This window comes from Osmerus eperlanus, chromosome 9 (genome assembly GCF_963692335.1).
Source record: "Osmerus eperlanus chromosome 9, fOsmEpe2.1, whole genome shotgun sequence".
NCBI lineage: Eukaryota > Metazoa > Chordata > Actinopteri > Osmeriformes > Osmeridae > Osmerus > Osmerus eperlanus.
The window spans coordinates 4,330,002-4,350,570 of NC_085026.1; the positions used below are offsets into that span (position 1 = coordinate 4,330,002).

Consider the following 20,569-nt stretch of genomic DNA (forward strand, 5'->3'; position numbering starts at 1 on the left):
CACCCACCTAGTCAACCAGCCACCCACCCACCCACCTAGTCAACCAGCCACCTAGTCAACCAGCCACCCACCCACCTAGTCAACCACCCACCTAGTCAACCAGCCACCTAGTCAACCAGTCACCCAGCTACCTAGACAACCAGCCACCCAGCCACTTAGTCAACCAGCCATCCAGTCACCCAGCCACCTAGTCACCCACCTAGTCACCCAGCCACCAAGCCAACCAATCACCCAGTTATTTATCCAGCCAGCCAGCCAGCCAGCCCTGTGTGTCCCAGGCAGAGCATCCGTTTGCTGGGCCAGAAGCTGGGCCACCTTGCAGGCAGCATGGAGGCTGAATTTCCACACACACATGCACTCATGCATGCACACACGTGCACAAAGACATGCATGCATGCACAAACACACACGCACAAAAACATGTACACACACATTACATTTACATTTAGTCATTTAGCAGACGCTCTTATCCAGAGCGACTTACAGTAAGTACAGGGACATTCTCCCCGAGGCAAGTAGGGTGAAGTGCCTTGCCCAAGGACACAACGTCATTTGGCACGGCTGGGAATCGAACTGGCAACCTTCAGATTACTAGCCCGACTCCCTCACCACTCAGCCATCTGACTCCCGTTCGTGACTCCCGTTCTGACTCCCGTACACATGTATATGCTTGCACCCACACGCACGTGTGTGTGTTAATGCGACTGTCTGTATTTGCATATGTAAGATTGTGTTTCTGTGTGTGTGTGTGTGTGGCATGTGCCTTGGTTTATGTGTCTTTGTGTGTGTGTGCGAGTGTGTGTGTGCGCTTGTGTGAATGTGTGTGTGTGTTGGCGAATTTGCACAAGTGGAATTTTGCTTGGCTGCGAAGCGTGGCTGCAAGTTGTTCAGGAACACAGCTGTAGAGAGAACCTCAGGGCCTCCATTGTTCCAGCCATAACCATTCTTTGTATCAAAGAGGGAACTGAGAGATAGGAGGCTTCGCTGTCCATTGTCCGCCTTGGGACATTGTTTCCCCTGAGTCCAGCGGCCTCTCTGCCTCTGTGTGGTTTGGAGAGCAGGGAGAGAAAGAGGCTGTGACAGCCTGCCCTGGTCTGTGGTTGAGAAGAGGAAGGGTTAGGATTGGAGGACCGAGAGGGAGAGAGGCTGTGTGACAGCCTGCCCTGGTCAGTGGTAGCGACGAGGAAGGCACGCGAGCAGAAATGAGTCAACAACACAGATCCTCTTATGAAATAGTTGTATCATGAGTTCAGTGTGTCTTGAGTGTTTCTCCTCTGAGGAGAGGCCCGAACGCTGTGAGATAGTTCTCCCATGTGGAACTGGGGGTTGAGTGTTACTGGCGTGGAGGGGCACCCTCTCACAGGTCCTACAGCAGGGGCCTCTGAGCAGGGTCCCTTCCAGAACGTGGATGAGGTTGTACTGTCGGGTTGACACCATGCAGGCTGGGTGGACTGTCGACAAATTGTGTGAGAAGCAGGGTGCGTGAGTGTGTGATTGTGTGTGTATGGCTCGGGTAGTGTGTGTGTGTGTGAGACTACGGTCGTGTGTGTGCATTTGTGCATGTGGTATGTGTTGAAGATAGTGTAGTGTGTGTGCACGTTTCCACACGTGTGTGTGTGTGAGACCAGGGTTGTGTGTGTGTGTGCGCGTGTGTTGAGTCCAGGGTACAGGACAATGTGATCTCTCTCTGGGATGTTTCTATTGTGTCTGAATGTGAGGGTAAACCGTGCCCAGGAGAAAGACTCTCATTCAGCCTCCCTCTCCTGCAGACCTGCTATTGTCATCCCTCTCTCCCCCCATCTCGTCCCCCTCTCTCCCCCTCTCATTCCTCTGTCCCCTCTCAATCTCTCCCTCACATCCCTCTCTCCCCCTCTCATCCTTCTCCCCTCTCATACCTCTCTCCCAAGATCTTTTGTCCTACACTAGCTGGATGCGACTTCTGGTTTGCAGTCGTTGCATTGTTTATGTCCCTCAATAGACATTATGGCTTCAAACACTCCTTATCTCTCTAACTCTCTCTCCCTCTGTTTCCTTCTCTTTCTCTCTAACTCTCTATCCCTCTCTCTCCTTTTCTTTCTCTATCTCTCACTATCTCTCCCTTTACCCCTGTATATCTCTTTTTCCCTCTTCCTCTATCTATCTATCTATCTATCTATCTATCTATCGATCTCTCTCTCTCTATCTCTCTCTCTCTGTCACTCTCTCTGTCACTCTCTCTCTGGACTCTACCTTGAATCTCTCCTTTCCTGTTTTCAAAATAGTCGACTTCGCTGGATTTGCCAAGGTCAGCCTCTGCGTGTACTGTACATCCTTCCCTGCAGGACGCCAGCAGAACCTGAACCCCCTCCCCTACTCCTCCCCGCCTCCTCCCTGCCTCCCCCTTTTCCCCCTCCCTGTACCCCCTTCCCCTCCACCCCAGGTCCCTACATACTGTCTCTCTGTCCCATCCACAACCCAGTTCATCCACACAAACAACGACCCATGTGCCAGTCAACGAGCATACTGCTGTGAAGATGTAGGCCTCAGTCCCATGGGATGATTGGGATAGCTGCCGTGATGTCACAATCACAGACCACCGTGGGGTTCTGAGGGGGGAGGGGAGATGTTGGCTAGTAGACTTATTGAAAATACTTTTAAAGGAACAGCTCATTGAAAAGTGACTCAAAAAATCGTGACAGGCGTGTTAACACCACCGCCAGACATAACAATGGCGGCCTAAACAAAGCCTGAGCCCCCCCTACCCCGAGCCCCCCCAGGACTCACACAGTGATGGGAGCTCAATGAGAAGTTGGTCAACTGCCAACTGGAGCTACAGCTACACTAAGACCAGTCCTATCTGTATCCACTCTTCTCCACCACCACCCCCCCCCCCCTCTCTCTCTCTCTCTCTCTCTCTCTCTCTCTCTCTCTCTCTCTCTCTCTCTCTCTGTCCCTCCCTCTACCCTCTGTTCTACACCTCCTCTGAGTTCTCAGAATGCTTTTTTACTTGTTACCCCGTGAGTTTGTGAAGCGATATGAGATTGAATCTTCAGTCTGAGGTCTGTGGGGCTGCGTGGCGTCATGGTAACGGTGAACCTGCTGGTTTCTGGTCTTTGTGAGAGCGTCACTGTTGAACACAGAGGAAAGTCATCATCAGTCAATGACTCATCATCAGTCTTCAACATCCGCCCTCTGTGAGGCAAGGTTAATGTGAGGCAAAGGTGAGGCTAATGTGAGGTTAAGATGAGGCTAGGCTAATGTTAGGCTAGGCTAATGTGAGGATCATATGAGGCTGGGCTAAGGTGAGGATACTGTGAGGCTAGGGAAATATGAGGCTGATGTGAGGCTAATGAGGTTAGGGTAATATGAGGGTAGGTCAATGTGAGGCTAATGTGAGGCTAGACTGATGGAAGGCTAGGTTAATGTGAGGTTAGGTTAATATGAGGCTAGATTAATGTGAGGATAGGTTGGTGTAAGGTTAGGCTAATGTGAGGTTGGGTAAATGTTTATGTTTGCAGATAAACCACCAGTTTACAGTATGAAGAGGCGTGGTTTGACTTTGTTGGTTAACCCTCTCCTCCCCCTCCCTTTCCCCCTCCTGTCCCCCAGGCTGTGTTGGGTAACGCTCCCCCTCTTCTCCCCCCAGGCTGTGTTGGGTAACGCTCCCCCTCTTCTCCCCCCAGGCTGTGTTGGGTAACGCTCCCCCTCTTCTCCACCCAGGCTGTGTTGGGTAACGCTCCCCCTCCTGTCCCCCAGGCTGTGTTGGGTAACGCTCCCCCTCTTCTCCCCCCAGGCTGTGTTGGGTAACGCTCCCCCTCTTCTTCCCCCAGGCTGTGTTGGGTAACGCTCCCCCTCTTCTCCCCCCAGGCTGTGTTGGGTAACGCTCCCCCTCTTCTCCCCCCAGGCTGTGTTGGGTAACGCTCCCCCTCTTCTCCCCCCAGGCTGTGTTGGGTAACGCTCCACCTCTTCTCCCTCCAGGCTGTGCAGTCTCACTCTGAAGAAGCTGGTGGTGTTGAGAGAGCTGGATAAGGAGCTGATCTCTGTGGTCCTTGCGGTGAAAATCCAGGTACAACCACACACCTACTGCTAGCATGCCCAAGCTAGCATGCCCAAGCTAGCATGCCCAAGCTAGCATGCCCAAGCTAGCATGCCCAAACCTGTAGGCTGAGGCTGCAAACAGAAACACAGCAAGCGTGTACAGTATACAAACACAACTCCTACTTCTGGGCTACCTAGATCACATCCCACACTCATAGCTACATCTCCCAGACGAATTCCTCTTAAGTTGACAGATTTAGATTACAGCTGACAGATGTTTCATCCTCTCAACCTTCCTTCCCCTTCAAATCCTGCACAGCAAGCTGCAAGCGGGATTGTAGAACATTAGAACATGGAGGCAATGCATAGTATGGAAGTTATCAGCATGGCATACCAGACATCCCAACCTGCAGAGACTCATTTCCGGGAGGTAGCTCATAGCTCATACCCCCCCCGGGACGCAATCCGGACGCATGATGTATCCCCTCAACCTGCACGTACACCCTCCCCCCCCCTCCCGATATGCACCTATCTCCACCAAAAATGACCATTAGACAGTCTCTCGCTTGCTCGAAATACAAAATCCCCGATTTCCGGGAGATTGTACAGCATTTGCGGGTGTCAGGGACGCGCTATTGAAATGCGGGAGACTCCGGACCTTCCGGGAGACTTGGGATGTCTGGCATACTCTCTCTCCATCTCTTTATCCAACTTCTTCCATCTCTCTCTCTTTCTTTCTCACTGTCTCACTATCCCCTCCCCCCTTACCCCTCTCTCTCCCGTGGACTTCCCCCAGGGTTCCAAGCGGATCCTGAGGTCTCATGAGATAGTGCTGCCCCCTGCTGGACTGGTGGAAACAGACCTGGCTCTCACCTTCTCTCTGCAGGTAGGACAGAGTACAGGGCAAGGGTTGAACATGTTGTGATGTTTAACATGGTGAACTCAATAACCCGTACAATAACATTATGTGTGATATGAACTTAACTAACAGAGGGGCTACAAATGACGCAATAATCTAGCGTCTAGTGAGGTCAAAACTTATTATATTCATTACCTTGCTCCAGCAGTGAGCAGGGAAAACGCCTCAACAACAATCACGTCTACTAAATTATATAAACGCGTTATGTATTTGACTATATTTCATTACCCTCCTTCAGCAGTGAAGTAGCATGGAAAATGGCCAAGCATCAATCACATTCTGGAACGGTTGTTGACTAATCAGAAGGGTGTGTGCCTAAATAGGTTGCACTGGGATGACCATCGGATATTTCAGAACTTGCGTGCTGATAGGTTAACTACCTCCCTGCTCTCCTGTGGTCCTGTTCAACTTACCTGTTCTCCCTAATGAGTGATTCTCCTACACGACTGTCTCTCTCTCCCGCAGTACCCTCATTTCCTGAAGCGAGAGGGAAACAGGCTCCAGATCCTGCTGCAGAGGAGGAAGAGGTATAAGAACCGCACTATCCTGGGCTACAAGACTCTGGCTGCAGGCTCCATAGACATGGCAGAGGTACTGGTGCTGAGGGCATCCCGGTGTCACATTCAGTACACTGGTGACAGGCTGAGACTGGACAGTTTTACACGCACGCACGCACACTCTGACACTGACGCACACAGACACACAGAGGCAAACACATGGGCACACACACACTCACACACACACTCACTCACTCGCTCACACACAGACACTCACACAGGCACACTCAAGAACACAGAGAGGTTACATAAATTATGTACGTACTGTAGGGCTTGATTAAAGAATACAGCCCTGACTTCTTCAAAAGGGAGTACCCTTCTCCACTCATCTTCCACCCCCCCTCCTCCCTCCCCTCCGCTGTGCCCGGCCCCCCATCCGTAGAGTCAAGATCATCTGAAAGGAGACAGCCTTTAATATTGACATGCTTTAATGGAACAGGCTGTTCCAGCCAGGAGTGCAGTAACCTTGACAGTACACTGGAGGAACAGGAGAGAGAACTGGTATGTCTCTACTCCTGTCCCAGCCCCCATCCCCCCCGTCCCCCGTCCCACCCCCCTCTGGTCACTGGGGTTGGTGTCTGGCTGCCAGTCTCTTTCTGTCTGTCTGAACACCACGCTGACAAATCCAGTCTACTATGATGGCCCCCTGTGGGCCTTCCAGATGCACTAAGTCCTCCTCAGTCAGAGGGAAGAGCATCTGGAGTTTTAGTACCTGGCAGCACACTGGACTCCCTCTGCTTCTCCTTCTCCTTCTTCTCCCTCTACCTCTCTCTCCATTTCCGTCTATCTCCATATCCCTCCCTGTCACCCTCCCTCCCTCCCCAAGCCTCACCTCACTCACCTCACCTCACCTCCCTCTATATCTCTCTCTCCCTCTCCTTCTACATGTCCCTTATCCCACTCCCTCTCCCTCTCTCTGCTTCTACCCTCTCCCTCCCCTCGCCCTCTTCCTCCTTCTCTCACCCCTCCAACTCCCTGTCACCCTCCCTCTGCATCTCCTTCTCGCCATCTCTCCCACTCCCGCTACCTCATCCTCCCTCTGCTCCCTCCCCCTTCCTCTCACCTTCCCATTCCCTCCCCCTCCCCACCCTCACTCTTGGCCACTCACCGGAGGCAGAGCGATCATCCACAGAATTAAAACATACTGAACAGAAATGGAAAGCTGGGACTTTCTGACTTGTTGTGAGGGTGTACAATGAGAGCTGACCGTTGGGACCAGCCAGGCTGAGGAGACAGCTAAAGAAACACAGACAAGCTGATAATTAGATTTTTGCTTGGATGAGAACTCCCTCTCCCTTTCTTTTCTCTTTCCTCTCCCTGTCCTGTCTTTATCTCTCCATCCCCTTCATTCTACACCCCAATCTCCCTCTCTCTCCCTTTCTTTTTCTCTCTCTCCCACACAAATACACACCCTTTCTTCATCTACCACTCCTTCACACACACACACACACACACTCTCTCTCTCTCTTCTCCCTCACTCTCCTTCTCCCGCACACACTTTTTCCATCGACTTTCCTCTTTCATCCCTTTCGCTCGCTCTCTCTGTCTCTCTGTCTCTTGTTTCTCTCCATCTCACACCTTAAACACTCTCTCTCTCCACCCCCCCCCAGGTGATGCAGCACCGCCCTGAGGGAGGCCAGATGCTAGCTCTGTGCAGCCACCAGAAGGAAATGCTGGGGAAGGTGGCGGAGATCTGGATCTCCTCCCTGTCCAGCCAGCCCATCGACCACGAGGAGGCCGCGCTGCAGGGACAGAAGATCAAATGTTCTGGTGAGATGCTGAACACGGCCTGGTTCAGGTGTGGTACCGTATGGTACAGAACAGAACATCACAACTCTATCAACTAACCCTACTCCAGTCTATTAAAGTCCAGCTCTGACTCTAGTCTAGTCTAGTTCATTACAGCTCTAATCCAGTCCAGTATGGTTCTAACTCTAGATCACTGCAGCTCTAACTCTAGTCCAGTCCAGTTTGAACTAGAGTCCAGTCCAGCTCGAACTGTAGTCCAGTCCAGTACAAGTCTGGTCCAGTCCAGCTCTAACACACTATGGTTCAGATGCAGTCGATGACATCAAGGTGTGAGACCATCATAATCACCTAGTCTGACACACCAGGCAGAGCAGCCTGGCTAATGTGTTCACCTCCAGGAGAGCACAGATCGCAGCGGTCCTCTGAACACCAGCCTGGCTCCGCGGTGGGGCCCGGAGGGAAAATAAAAGCTCAGATCAAATATGTATGACGGCGCCTCCACTTCTGCCAGTAAGTAGGTCAACCTGTGTGTTTCAGATAACTACTCGGAGGAGGAGTACGAGAGTTTCTCGTCCGAGCAGGAGGCCAGCGATGATGCTGTGCAGGGCCAGGTGAGTCTGAGGCTATCCTGCCTAGCTACATGTTGATCCTGTCTAACAATGAAATGCCTCCCTGAAACGTAAATGTAACCTCTGTTTCTCTCTGTGTCTCTTTGTCTCTCTCTCTGTCTGTCTGTGCGTGTCCTCAGGACCTGGAAGATGACGAGTATGATGTGAGGAAGCCAAAGAAGCAGAGGAGGTCTATAGTCCGGACTGCCTCCATCACCAGGGTAGGTAGCTGCAGCAGAGCCCCCAAGCATCCACATCTGTCCCCAGCCCAGGGCCCTCTCCACCAGCCTCCCTCCCCAGCGCAGGGGCCCTCTCCACCAGCCTCCCTCCCCAGCCCAGGGCCCTCTCCACCAGCCTCCCTTCCCAGCGCAGGGGCCCTCTCCACCAGCCTCCCTCCCCAGCCCAGGGCCCTCTCCACCAGCCTCCCTCCCCAGCCCAGGGCCCTCTCCACCAGCCTCCCTCCCCAGCCCAGGGCCCTCTCCACCAGCCTCCCTCCCCAGCCCAGGGCCCTCTCCACCAGCCTCCCTTCCCAGCGCAGGGGCCCTCTCCACCAGCCTCCCTCCCCAGCCCAGGGCCCTCTCCACCAGCCTCCCTCCCCAGCCCAGGGCCCTCTCCACCAGCCTCCCTCCCCAGCCAAGGGCCTTGGCCTGCAGTACGGCCATGGAGAATAATGTGCCGGGAATTACATTAGGCACAATAAACATGAGATCGATTTTTCTGGAAAGATGTAGTGGAGTGGATCAATAACGGCTTAAGAATGCTCCCGCTTCTCTGCCCTCTTTGATATGGAAAAAAACCTAAACATATTGTTTATTCATACTGTATAAATGCATATATACATGCCCCCCCCCATGTCTCTTTGGATAAATTAATATGTAATCTTTTACAGATATGTGATGTGTGGTTCTGACTCATGGCTGTTTATTTATCCTCTTCTTTTAGCAGCAGAACTTTAAGCAGCGCGTCGTTGCTCTTCTGAAGCGCTTTAGGGTGTCAGATGAGGTGGGTGCTTCAGATGAGGTGGGTGCTTCTGTCCTGCCCCTTGTCTCAAACCTAATACCTCTTTTGTCTTCCCTCACGAGTAGATATATCTCTATCTAATCACATAAGTCGTAGATGTTGTAACCACCCAAGACCCAGAAATTAATTATAGGTACACTATAGTGGAAATTGGTTTTTAAGCCAACTAATGTTGCATCCATACTGCCCTTTGTATGTATTTATTTTGTCCAGTTGAGAGGCCGTCCTGGGCTTTCTAATTATGTCTAAAATGGGAACAACCTTAGGAATAGCCATGTAATTCGATTAGTTAATTAAGTTATGGTTGCATAACAATGACAGATAAGAAAACAATGTCGTAAAAAAAAAAGAATCTTCTACTTTACCCAAACGTTTAGGTCATACAACACTTTTTTCAACTTTATTTCCTGGGTCTCAAAAGGTTACATAATACATAAAGGCAGTTTTTCTTTCAACCTTGCTCATTGGTGGGTGTCTGGTTATGGAGGTGTTGGATTCGGAGCAGGACCCTGCAGAGCCACCCCCTGAGGTGGAGGAGGACCTGGAGAGTCTGGAGTTTGAGAACCCCAGCGACAGCGGCCCGGAGATGGACGACGATGACAGTGTTCTCAGCACCCCCAAACCCACACTTAAGTGAGAAACTCGCTCCATTTATTTTTATTGTGGTTACTGTCGGTGTGTTAGGGTTATTGGTGTACTGTATTATGAGTGTTGAGTTGTGTTTTTTTGGTGATATTTACCCAGTGCTCATGAGACATTTACACGGCGCATTTGTTTTGTGTGCCTTCGTAGGCCATATTTCGAGGGTCTGTCCCTGTCCAGTTCTCAGACGGAGATAGGCAGCATCCACAGCATCAGGAGTCACAGAGAGCCACCGAGCCCAGTGAGACCACAGCCACACTACCTCACTACCCCAAACTCACTACTCACTACTCACCACACTACCTCACTACCCCAAACTTACTACTCACTACTCACCACACTACCTCACTACCCCAAACTCACTACTCACTACTCACCACACTACCTCACTACCCCAAACTCACTACTCACTACTCACCACACTACCTCACTACCCCAAACTCACTACTCACTACTCACCACACTACCTCACTACCCCAAACTTACTACTCACTACTCACCACACTACCTCACTACCCCAAACTTACTACTCACTACTCACCACACTACCTCACTACCCCAAACTCACTACTCACTACTCACCACACTACCTCACTACCCCAAACTCACTACTCACTACTCACCACACTACCTCACTACCCCAAACTCACTACTCACTACTCACCACACTACCTCACTACCCCAAACTTACTACTCACTACTCACCACACTACCTCACTACCCCAAACTTACTACTCACTACTCACCACACTACCTCACTTGGTGGCTTGGTCTCAGTCTCCCATCCCTCTTCTCCTCAGATGGACCCAGACAAAACCAAAAGTGGCAGCGCTAAATTCCAGCAGGACAGCGTCTCTGACAACGTCTCTTTCGTAAGTACTCACCATCTTGGCCTTCTAGGTAGTGTTGGTTCATCCTGTCTCAACACCTGTTGTGACCTCCGACGCTGTGTTCTGCTCTGGGCTCCGGATGTTTCCAGGAGCTGCCAGAGGCGGTGACCCCCACCACTGAGCTGGAGATGGACAACATGGACACCTTCCTGGAGAGGCTCCCGCCCAGCGGGAAGATGACCAAGACCGAGTCTCTCATCATTCCCTCCAACAGGCGAGTGGCTGATGTTCTCTGAGCACATTCAATATGGTTATCACTACCCGTCATCACTACTGGATATTATTTGGATATTACTAAAAATTATTACTGCTGGTTATCTCTATGTGTTATTACTGCTGGTTATCTCTACGTGTTATTACTACTGGTTATCTCTACGTGTTATTACTACTGGTTATCTCTACGTGTTATTACTGCTGGTTCTCTACGTGTTATTACGACTGGTTATCTCTGCGTGTTATTACTGCTGGTTATCTCTACGTGTTATTACTGCTGGTTACCTCTACGTGTTATTACTACTGGTTATCTCTACGTGTTATTACTACTGGTTAGCCATACTGGTAATTACTGCAGGAAATCACTACTGTGCTTCTCTCTGCAGGCAGGAACCTAAGTTGGCAGGAAGAAGAGGAAGGAGCACGTCCCTGAAGGAGCGCCAGCCGAGCCGGCCGCAAAACGAGAGGGCCAACAGCCTGGACAACGAGCGGTCCCTGGACACACGCTGCCACCTACAGGTAGGAGGCAGACACTGCAGCCAATGACAGACTGATATCTTCCGTCTAAATCAGACTGATTCTTCATACTCACACTGCATGGACAGGGCTGTCTTACATGCTTCTAGGGAACTGCCATCAATCAGATAATAACTAGAGCTAGGTCAATTCAAGTGTGTTTTATTTGTTTTTTCCAATCATGAACATGTTATAGTACACAATGAAAACAAAACAGTGTTCATCCAGGGCCATAGAGCAACATGAAACAACATAAAAGTATGTGAGACTACTTGCATTTCAGACTTAAACATCTGTACACAAAGTACAAACAACAGAACAAAACAAGTGCAACAGGACATACAAGTAGTGCAAAACATACTACGAGATACACAGTGCCATAGATGACAACATGTGAGCTGGATGAGGGCTGGAGTGAAAGTGGTTGGTAGGTCTCCGAGTCTAAGCCAGTCACGTTTCAAGCTTAACATCAGCACAATGGAGTGTACAGTGGAGTTCTTAGTCCTGCTTGTTGTCTCGACTACTTGATCGTCTCCCTCGTCTCAGATCCCCAGGAAGACGGTGTACGACCAGCTGAACCACATCCTGGTGTCTGATGACCACCTCCCTGACAGCATCATCCTCATCAACACCTCCGACTGGCAGGGCCAGGTGAGGCTCTCTGGACAGACACACCTCTGCTCTGCTGTCCCTCTCTCTCTCTCTCCATGTTCCTCTCCCTTTCTCTCTCTCTCTCCCTCTTTCTGTCTCACTCTCTCCCTGTGTCTCTCTCTCCATGTTCCTCTCTCCCTCTGTTTCCCCCTCTCTCTGCCTTGCTCTCTCCCCGTGTCCCTCAATCTCCCCGTGTCCCCCACTCTCTCCCGGTCCCCTGTTTCTCTCCATTTCTTTCTCTATCTCACTCCTTCACTACCCCTCCCCCCCCCTCTCAGTATCTATCAGATGTTCTTCAGAACCACCATCTCCCGGTGGTCTGCACCTGCACCACAGCAGACATCCAGGCTGCGTTCAACACCATCGTATCACGCATCCAGAGATTGTAAGTCTTCCTCTTAACCTTGCTCTCCTTTTCCAGGCTTCTCTTCTGGGTCAGACTGATTAAATGTATGTGGTTATTTGTATATAATAAGTAGATGTATATGGTGATCTGTGTATGTACAGTACCACATTTTCCCATGTGTCCAAACTTTTGACTGGTACTGTATGTAGTTATATAGTATATGTAACTGTAACTATATATAGTATATACTGTATGTGGGTATATATGATTGTATCTCTGTGTCCTCTGTCCTGCAGCTGTAACTGTAACTCCCAGACGCCCATTCCCATCAAGATCGCCGTGGCGGGGGCGCAACACTACCTCAGCGCCGTGCTGCGGCTGTTTGTGGACCACCTCTCCCACAAGACCCCTGACTGGCTGGGCTACATGAGGTTCCTCATCATCCCGCTGGGTTGGTGCTGGTGCTGGAGGGGCCACAGCACTCACATTTCTCAGTGTCATTTATCTGGATGTGCTTTTTTGTGACCAATAACCAACCAATGTAATGCGGTTTTAAACTGTGTCATTCAGTCCTTGATCGTGTATTTAAAATGATTATTTGTTGCTTGGATTAAAACCATCTCCTTTAAATATAGATAATCTTCAACAACATTGCTACAATTGAGATGTTATGTGTTTTTTTTTGTAGCATTACTCTGAGATTACTCTGACTCTGTGTATCTTTGTGAGCTTAGGATCTCATCCTGTCTCCAAATACCTGGGCACCATCGACCATCGCTACAACTGTTTGTTCCAAGACGCTGCCTGGAGAGACCTGTTCCATAAGCCGGAGGCTGGAGTCCTGGGTAGGACAGACTAGCCTTCCTCCTCGGAGAGGAAGTCAGAGTTTCATAGACAGGAGAGTAACAGCTGGAGAGACAGGAGAAGAACAGCAGTGCAGTAACAGCAGTTCAGTACAGCAGTATAGGAACAGCAGTTCAGTAACAGCAGTATCGTAACAGCAGTTCTGGCACAGCAGTAAAGCAACAACAGTGCAGTAACAATAGTTCAGTAACAGCAGTGCAGTAACAACAGTTCAGTAACAGCAGTATAGGAACAGAGATTCAGTAACAGCAGTTCAGTAACAGCAGTTCAGTAACAGCAGTAGAGTAACAGCAGTGCGGTGACAGCTGTGTCCTGTACAGGGCAGGAGAGTCCAGACGTGGTCTCCAGGGTTACCCAGTACATGGTGGGGGCTAACGGAGCCCACCAGCTCCCCATCGCCGAGGCCATGCTCACCTACAAACAACGCAGGTAGGATGCTCCCAGCATGCCCCCTCCATCCCACGACTGTTAGATGAGCTGTACTTATAAGAACACGTCAACCCTAAAGTCAGACTTCACACAGTTGGTGTTTAGCTTAGTTTTGTGACATTGTGTGTCAAGGATTCACTTTTACTGGCTGTATCTGTGCCTCACTCCCTTTCAATGAAAGTACTTGTAAATTCATTCTGGGGAGTAAGTATAGGCTATCCATCTTACCATCAATATTGAGTTGGGTACTTTGAGAGACATTTGATAATACAACATGTAATGAGTAAGGTAATGAAGTGAAGATACAAGTACTCTCAGTGAGAGGCCAGTCAGGAGTTGCTACACACCTGTGACCTTTTCTGTACACATCAGTGTCTGTCCATCACTGTTTGTGAATAATGATAACATTATTATATGTGTTTTATTTCTGTTTCCTTTTGCTTTCTTTAAAGGAAAAAGAGCTTTCATTTTGATTTTGCAGTAAGGTATTGTGGCCTGCTTGAGTCTGAGTCTCCTTGGTGATTCCTCTGCTTCCTGTTCTAGCTAGCCCCTCCCACATCTAGCTCCTCCCTTATATAGCCCCTCCCCTGTTTAGCTCCTCCCCATGGCTAGCTCCTCCCCTAGCTAGCCCCGACCCTCTCCTTCTGCAGTCTTCTCTGTCGCCTGTCTCTTCACTAGCTCCCTGGGAACCTGCCCTCACACCTATCTCTATCAACACCTGCGGTCATAAACACTGTACACCTCAGTACCCCGGACTAGGGGACTGCTAGGAGGACCCCAGTCTAGATTGGGTTCTCCTTCTATGAACATGTAGCAAGTCTGGTCTAAAGCTTTACTTTAACTCTGTAGCCTGACTAACCTGTATGGGTGATGTTGCCTTAATATTCCGCTACCTAGGGACAACTGGGGGTAAGTAAGGGGTAACTAAGGGGCAGCTAAGGGGTAACTAGGGGTAATTAAGGGACAGCTAGGGGTAATTAAGAGGTAACTAGGGGTAACTAGGGGTAACTAAGGGGCAACTAGGGGTAACTACGGGGAGCTAGGCGCAATGGGGGTAACTAAGGATGATTAGGGATAATTAAAGGGTAATTAGGTGTAATTAAAGGGTAATTAGGTGTAATTAAATGGTAATTAAGGGGTAACTAGAGGTAGGCTATGGGGTGAGGTGCTGCTAGGGGTAGCTTGGGGTAACTACGGGGAATTAAGGGGTAACTAAGATCTAAGCGCTCCACTTCATCAGAAGTGGGCAGGTGTGCCAGAGTGCTGCTGGACTGGCAGGTGAACAGTTAAAGCAGCAGGTTCCTCATCCTGGGTTTTCTCTCCCCCCCCTCTTGTTGCCTTGTCCCTCTCTCTGTTCCATGTCTGTTATCTTCATGTGCATCCGGCCTCCTATGTTTGACCTGGTGTAGACTGGCAGACCAGTCCTGCTAGCACATGCACTGTGAGACGTTAAGTGCATGTTCATTAGCCTTTAGGCTGCTGTCCCTGTAGGTTAGTCTGCATGTGGAGGGTGAAGCGTGTAGATCATATTTACTGACTAACGCAGATGTATGTCATAAACTATATAGTTCATTTGGGAGTGGGGGTTGGGTCTCTGGTGTTAACATCTATGGGGAGAAGTGTAGTCTAGTTTGAAGTAGTGACGACAACCCCCCCCCCCCCCCCCCAGACAAGTGGTGTAGTCCAGCCCCTCCCCTCCGTATCACTGCTCATGTTATAGTGGGCATACATCGGAAACTAATGTGGGCATGCTCAGTGTGCCTGCATATTGCGTAGAAAGCACCAGTGTCTATTGACCTCTGTGACGTCCTTGGTGAGGTTGCTTGTGTAAAACAACACATACAGCAGAATGCTCTGCTAAATCAATTAATACATTTACCGACATTTAACAATACCAATAATATGACTTGGTCTAAGAACAGAACCAGGCGGATGTGTGACTCCATGAAGCTAAACTGACTGTAGCTTTGACATAGACATGAGAAGATGTGTTGAAGTGGCCTGGATTTCTTACCTACTATAGACTTTCTCTCCTTTTCTCTCTCTCTCTCTCTCTCTCTCTCTCTCTCTCTCTCTCTCTCTCTCTCTCTCTCTCTCTCTCTCTCTCTCTCTCTCTCTTTCTTTCCTTCCCTCCTTCTCTCCTTCAGTCTCTCTGTGTCCTCACTGGGGGGCAGATGGCAGTGGACTCAAAGGCAAGAGCACCAATCTTCTACCTGGCGATCAGTAGATCACGATCAGTAGATCACGTGCATTGCACTCTATTTTTCTGACTTTCGCCAGAAAAATAGTCATTGCGTTCCTGTTTCAATGTGCTCCACAACTTAGTGGCGTGTGCAGCCTGAAACGGATTGGGACTTAGGTTGCTGCTCTTCCACCAATTGGCCTCTGCTTAGTCCAGTTTCATTTTCCCATGCTCTGATTGGTTCCCCTGTTCAGCACTTCCTCCCAAGCTGGCTTCCTGATTGGATCAACCGGCTGCTTCCTGAACCCTGTGCATTGTGTCCTTGCTTTGATGACTGATGGGTTGGCCTCGAGTGTTTGGTTGGCTTTGGTGGAGACCTGTGATGCATGTCTCGTTCTCTGCTTCTCACGCTTGTATCAGGGGTCGGGGGGGCCATTTCAAACACACTGCAATATTCAAATACAACTTCACTTGTCTTCCTTCCTGCTTCTTCACAGCTGCTGGGATAGTGTGATTATAATGATGAGTGGTCATTCCTCAAAGAGTCATTTGTGGCATAGTAGCACACCTTACTAATCCTTAGAAGTAGACCTTTCACTAACGGTAGATTTCAAAGTTCTGCTGGGGCGTTGCCTGCGTGTCGTTCAGTGTTACATTGATCTCGATGAGCTCTGGCTGCCAACAAGGCTCATCCTCCATGATGGAGCAAAAGTGCTTTGCGATCAATTCCGAATAAACACAACCCAAAATATAAACATGAGAATGAGGCTTCACAAACCTTGCGCGTCTCGATGGCTGAGTCCATTGGCCGGTGAGTCAGGAGGAGCCCTCCTCTCCTGTTGGTGCAGGTTTCTGAAGCCTCAGTCTCAGTCTCCCTCTCCTCACCTCCTGTCTCCCCCCACAGCCCGGACGAGGACTCGTGCCAGAAGTTCATCCCTTTCATTGGGGTAAGACTCTTCTTCTCCATGCTTAAATTAGATCACAGCTGAATCAGAACAGATATCAACCCTAATATTTGCAAAAGACAAAAAAAGAAACATAAATATAGTATAAAGAAATATTGAGTGCCTAAGACTTTTGCACAGTACTGTACATGTAGGCTAGTGTGTGATATGAGTTCCGAGAGATATGACTATTGTGGAGCAGAAACCGTGATTTAAACCTTCCTCTTGTTTTGCACTCCTAGATGGTGAAGGTTGGCATTGTGGAGCAGACCTCAGCCACATCAGGTGTGTTCACACTTCCTGTTTGTGGCCTAGGTTGAACATATTGAGGTTGAGACTACGCCGTCGTCAAAAAGCGGAAGTTTGGATTTCATGGGACCAGCGTCAAATCATGTCTGGTTACAGAACCCCAAAATCGCTCAAAGCTAACAGATAACTGTCCCTCCTTAAACCACATTATCACACAATAAGTAATATAAATGTCTAGTAAAATGACACAACCAACTATCTAGACATAAATCCACTTAGAGACCACACTTGCCATCCACTGTAAGGGATTCAGTCAACCAAAGCTGGCCCCATGTTGGTGGCCCCACTTTGCGTACTTTCACAAAGTACGCAAAGGCTCATGGCTGATTGGTCAGTGTGTCTCATCCTTCATATGTTGATCCTAGTGTGTCCCTTCCCCATTGTGTGAACGTCTTCTTTCCCTGGTTCTGGTGTGTGTCTGTGTTGAGATGACCTCCTAACTCCTCTCCTCTTCAGGGGACTCTGATGACGCGGCCCCAGTGGGCTCGGCCCTCCTCTCCTCCACTCCTCCACAAGTGTCTCCTGCACTGAAGGAGGCCTCCCCCACTCCTCCCTCTTCTCCCTCCGTCCATACCAGCTTCAACATTTGCAGGTATTCAGAGTATTCCTCCCTAACTGTAGATCTGCCACCTTACAGATCCAACCATGTGGAGGTAAGACAGGCTGTCTTCTCTTCTGTCTGGGTGTAGTTCGCCGGGCGGGGGCCAGGGAGAGCTGATGGGTCTGCAGGTGGACTACTGGGTGGCTCCAGCCGAGAGGAAGAGAGACGTGGAGAAGCGGGACTCCTCCTCCAAGAACACGCTGAAGTGCACCTTCCGCTCGCTGCAGGTCAGCAGGCTGCCTCAAGGGGGCGCCGACTGCAGCCCCCAGCCCACCATGTCCATGACAGTGGTGATGAAGGAGAAGAACAAGAAAGGTGAGATGGCAGGAAGTGATGAAGGCAGCACTCCCAGTCACTTGCTGCTGACCACTCCTCTGTGTAATACTCCAGTATGTTTCGCCTCATAAGGAACTCCATAGTGACAAAGACCCAGGCTTGTTTTGAAGCAGGATGTTCTGAAACACTATATTAATGACTGAACAGTTACAAGAATAATAATAATAATAATGTATTTATTAAGCAGACGCGATCATCCAAAACCACGTTCGGGATTCGAACCTGCAACCTCTTTATCTGCAGCCAAATACTCTAACCACTGAGTCTTGGTCTCTCGTTCTCTCCTCCCAGTCATGTTCCTGCCTAAAAAAACTAAAGACAAGGAGATGGAGTCCAAGAGTCAGGTGATTGACGGCATCAGCCGTCTCATTTGCACTGCCAAGCACCAGCAGACCATGCTGAGAGGTAAGGGCCTCCACAGAACCTTCCCTCACCTTCCTTCCTTCCATTCCTCCCATCCTCCTTCCTTCAGTACTTCAACCATCTTTCTTTCCTTCCTTTCCTCCATCGTTCCTTCCATCTTTTTGATTGACTTCCTCTCCACTCCCTTCCATCCATCCTCCCTTCCTTCCTTTCTTCCTTCCTTCCCTCCTCCCTCCTTCTTCCTTCCATCCATCCTCCCCTCTGTCTTTTATACTGTGTTACACTACAGGGAATAAACACAGATGGCCAGCCCAGCCTGGTGTCATGGAGGGGATGCAAGTTCACCTCAGGATCGGTAATCAGCCTTTTCTTCTTGTGTCTCCTCCCACACAGTGTTGATTGACGGTGTCGAGTGGAACGATGTCAAGTTTTTCCAGTTGGCAGCACAGTGGTCTTCACACGTCAAACACTTCCCGATCGGGATCTTTGGACACACCAAAGGCCCTTACTAGTAGCCAATGAGAGACTCGTATGGAACCGAGGACAACTCCCTTTCCCTGTGTGCCAGTAGCCTTTAACCCCTCCCCCCCCACACGCCCTGATCCCCAGACCCCGCTTTGGCACTTCATCCCTTCCCTGGCTTCCAGCCCCCAGCCTCCGGCCCCCACGGTGCCTCTGTCCCTGTCCCCAGTCACCCTGCATGCCCCCCCCCCCCCACTAAGCCTGGTCTCCAGTCCCTGAGCCCCCCTCTGGTCCCCTGCCACCCCCATTACTGGACTCCAGTCCCCCTGCCCCACCCAATCCCACCACGGCCTCCAGCTGTCCCACTGTCTTAATTTAACCTACTTCTTCTGTTGTTTGTTTTATATATTCATCTTTTTGTGAGTGTTTGTCATTTTTTTTTATTTATGTAAACACTTCTTGTGGCCTGAATGTAAAGGGGAGATCTTTTTTTCTCACCAAGCTTTTTAAAAATCCTACTGATGTTTTTTTGGTCTTTTGATTGAAGAAAGACACATTTTTAATGAGCTAACGATTAGAATTTATTGAATTAATGTCTAACAATTAAGTTCCTGAGGTATTCATCCCTTAAGTGTTTATTCTTTTTTTTTTACTTTGGCAAAGATGGTTTAAAATTCTTTGTCAGCACAATTTAACAATGTAACTATTTATCAAGAGTATTTTGAAACCTATATATCCCCGGAGATAAAAACCAAATGGAAGAGAGGTCTGTTCTCCTGGGTAGCACAGGGAGGATGTCGGTCGTGAAAGACTTCAGCTCAATCCCGTCTCTGGAACTCCACCGGCGTCATCTGGTTTCACCTGAAGAAGACTGAGATGTGCAATAGATGGTTTATTCAATGTGAACAAAAACTCCTGAGAAACTGCAAGTGACCCTGCACTGTTGGTTCATGCACCTCTCCTGGCATTTACGACTTTACAACTTTCTTTCTCTCTCTCTCTCTCTCTCTCTCTCTCTCTCTCTCTCTCTCTCTCTCTCTCTCTCTCTCTCTCTCTCTCTCTCTCTTTGTCTCTCTCTCCCAGCACTACTCTCAACACTCCATTTATATTTGCAGCTAATACAATTGGTAATGTTACTAAATGATTACTCATAGATTGCAGCTTTCAATACCTGCCTCAAACTATTGTCTTCTTCATGATGTACAGGTGAATGTAAACATTGAAGGTACCTTAATGTAAAGCACTTTTAAAATGCTTAGGTTAATTAGATTATTAGTGGGGGTTTTACATGCATAAACAACTTGATACCAATGACTGCAGTTCACAAAGATACATAGAAAGTTACTGTTATCTATTACAGTTTAGAGCTGACAGTATAAAATACTATGACATGGCACATTTCATTTTAAGTATTGCTAACCATGAACCTGTACTTTATCAGTATTGTGCTAAAAGCATCTTCATCACGCTTGATTATCTGTTAGGCCTAACTGGACTATATAAAACAGCTGTAATACAATGCTTGTGAACAGTCGGCCTAAATAGAATGTTAGAAAAGGTATAGAAACCAATGCAACTTTTCACATAACCTTTTACAGCTGTACAATTTTGTTTCATTTCCTACCTGTCCTGTGCATATGACATGGTGTAACATTTGTAGTTGTGTTTATCCACAAAACAAGTAGGCCTAGCCGTAACAAATATTGCTTCTAAGTGCCACAGTTGCCTATATTTTATAATTTATTTGGGTAGTTTCCAGGCTTGAACGCTTTGGGCCCAACTGTTGGATGGGCTGCAAGTTTAGTGCAACACTTTTTATTTCCTCATCAAGGAGTATGTTAAATTGTTTCGCCTGATGAAAAGTGGATAGATGGATGCCCTGGAAACTACAATCGTTATCCCAATGTTGAGAGTAATAAAACTAGACACACTAAATTATGTGTTTTGTTTA

At 49.0% G+C, this 20,569-nt stretch overlaps 1 protein-coding gene across 9 annotated transcripts in view; it reads left to right on the forward strand.

The window, feature by feature from the left end:
* pacs2 (phosphofurin acidic cluster sorting protein 2) overlaps positions 1 to 20,553 on the forward strand; it is a 38,636-nt gene extending 18,083 nt beyond the window's left edge. The window contains exons 2-26 of one of the 9 annotated variants that reach the window (XM_062470400.1): positions 3,958 to 4,045; positions 4,814 to 4,903; positions 5,402 to 5,527; positions 7,104 to 7,263; positions 7,780 to 7,853; positions 7,991 to 8,071; positions 8,796 to 8,870; positions 9,358 to 9,503; positions 9,663 to 9,753; positions 10,313 to 10,384; positions 10,492 to 10,620; positions 11,006 to 11,134; positions 11,678 to 11,782; positions 12,061 to 12,167; positions 12,425 to 12,579; positions 12,863 to 12,973; positions 13,313 to 13,421; positions 13,874 to 13,906; positions 15,569 to 15,613; positions 16,508 to 16,550; positions 16,790 to 16,832; positions 17,313 to 17,448; positions 17,546 to 17,772; positions 18,085 to 18,198; positions 18,550 to 20,553. In XM_062470400.1, the coding sequence (XP_062326384.1) occupies positions 3,958 to 4,045; positions 4,814 to 4,903; positions 5,402 to 5,527; positions 7,104 to 7,263; positions 7,780 to 7,853; positions 7,991 to 8,071; positions 8,796 to 8,870; positions 9,358 to 9,503; positions 9,663 to 9,753; positions 10,313 to 10,384; positions 10,492 to 10,620; positions 11,006 to 11,134; positions 11,678 to 11,782; positions 12,061 to 12,167; positions 12,425 to 12,579; positions 12,863 to 12,973; positions 13,313 to 13,421; positions 13,874 to 13,906; positions 15,569 to 15,613; positions 16,508 to 16,550; positions 16,790 to 16,832; positions 17,313 to 17,448; positions 17,546 to 17,772; positions 18,085 to 18,198; positions 18,550 to 18,668 (2,608 nt within the window). In that variant the 3' untranslated portion in view covers positions 18,669 to 20,553. Of the gene's footprint in view, positions 1 to 3,957; positions 4,046 to 4,813; positions 4,904 to 5,401; positions 5,528 to 7,103; positions 7,264 to 7,779; positions 7,854 to 7,990; positions 8,072 to 8,792; positions 8,871 to 9,357; positions 9,504 to 9,662; positions 9,754 to 10,312; positions 10,385 to 10,491; positions 10,621 to 11,005; positions 11,135 to 11,677; positions 11,783 to 12,060; positions 12,168 to 12,424; positions 12,580 to 12,862; positions 12,974 to 13,312; positions 13,422 to 13,873; positions 13,907 to 15,568; positions 15,614 to 16,507; positions 16,551 to 16,789; positions 16,833 to 17,312; positions 17,449 to 17,545; positions 17,773 to 18,084; positions 18,199 to 18,549 lie in introns of all 9 variants that reach the window. The other 8 variants (XM_062470399.1, XM_062470402.1, XM_062470401.1 and 5 more) reach the window with 8 other exon arrangements.
* Positions 20,554 to 20,569: the final 16 nt, after the last annotated feature.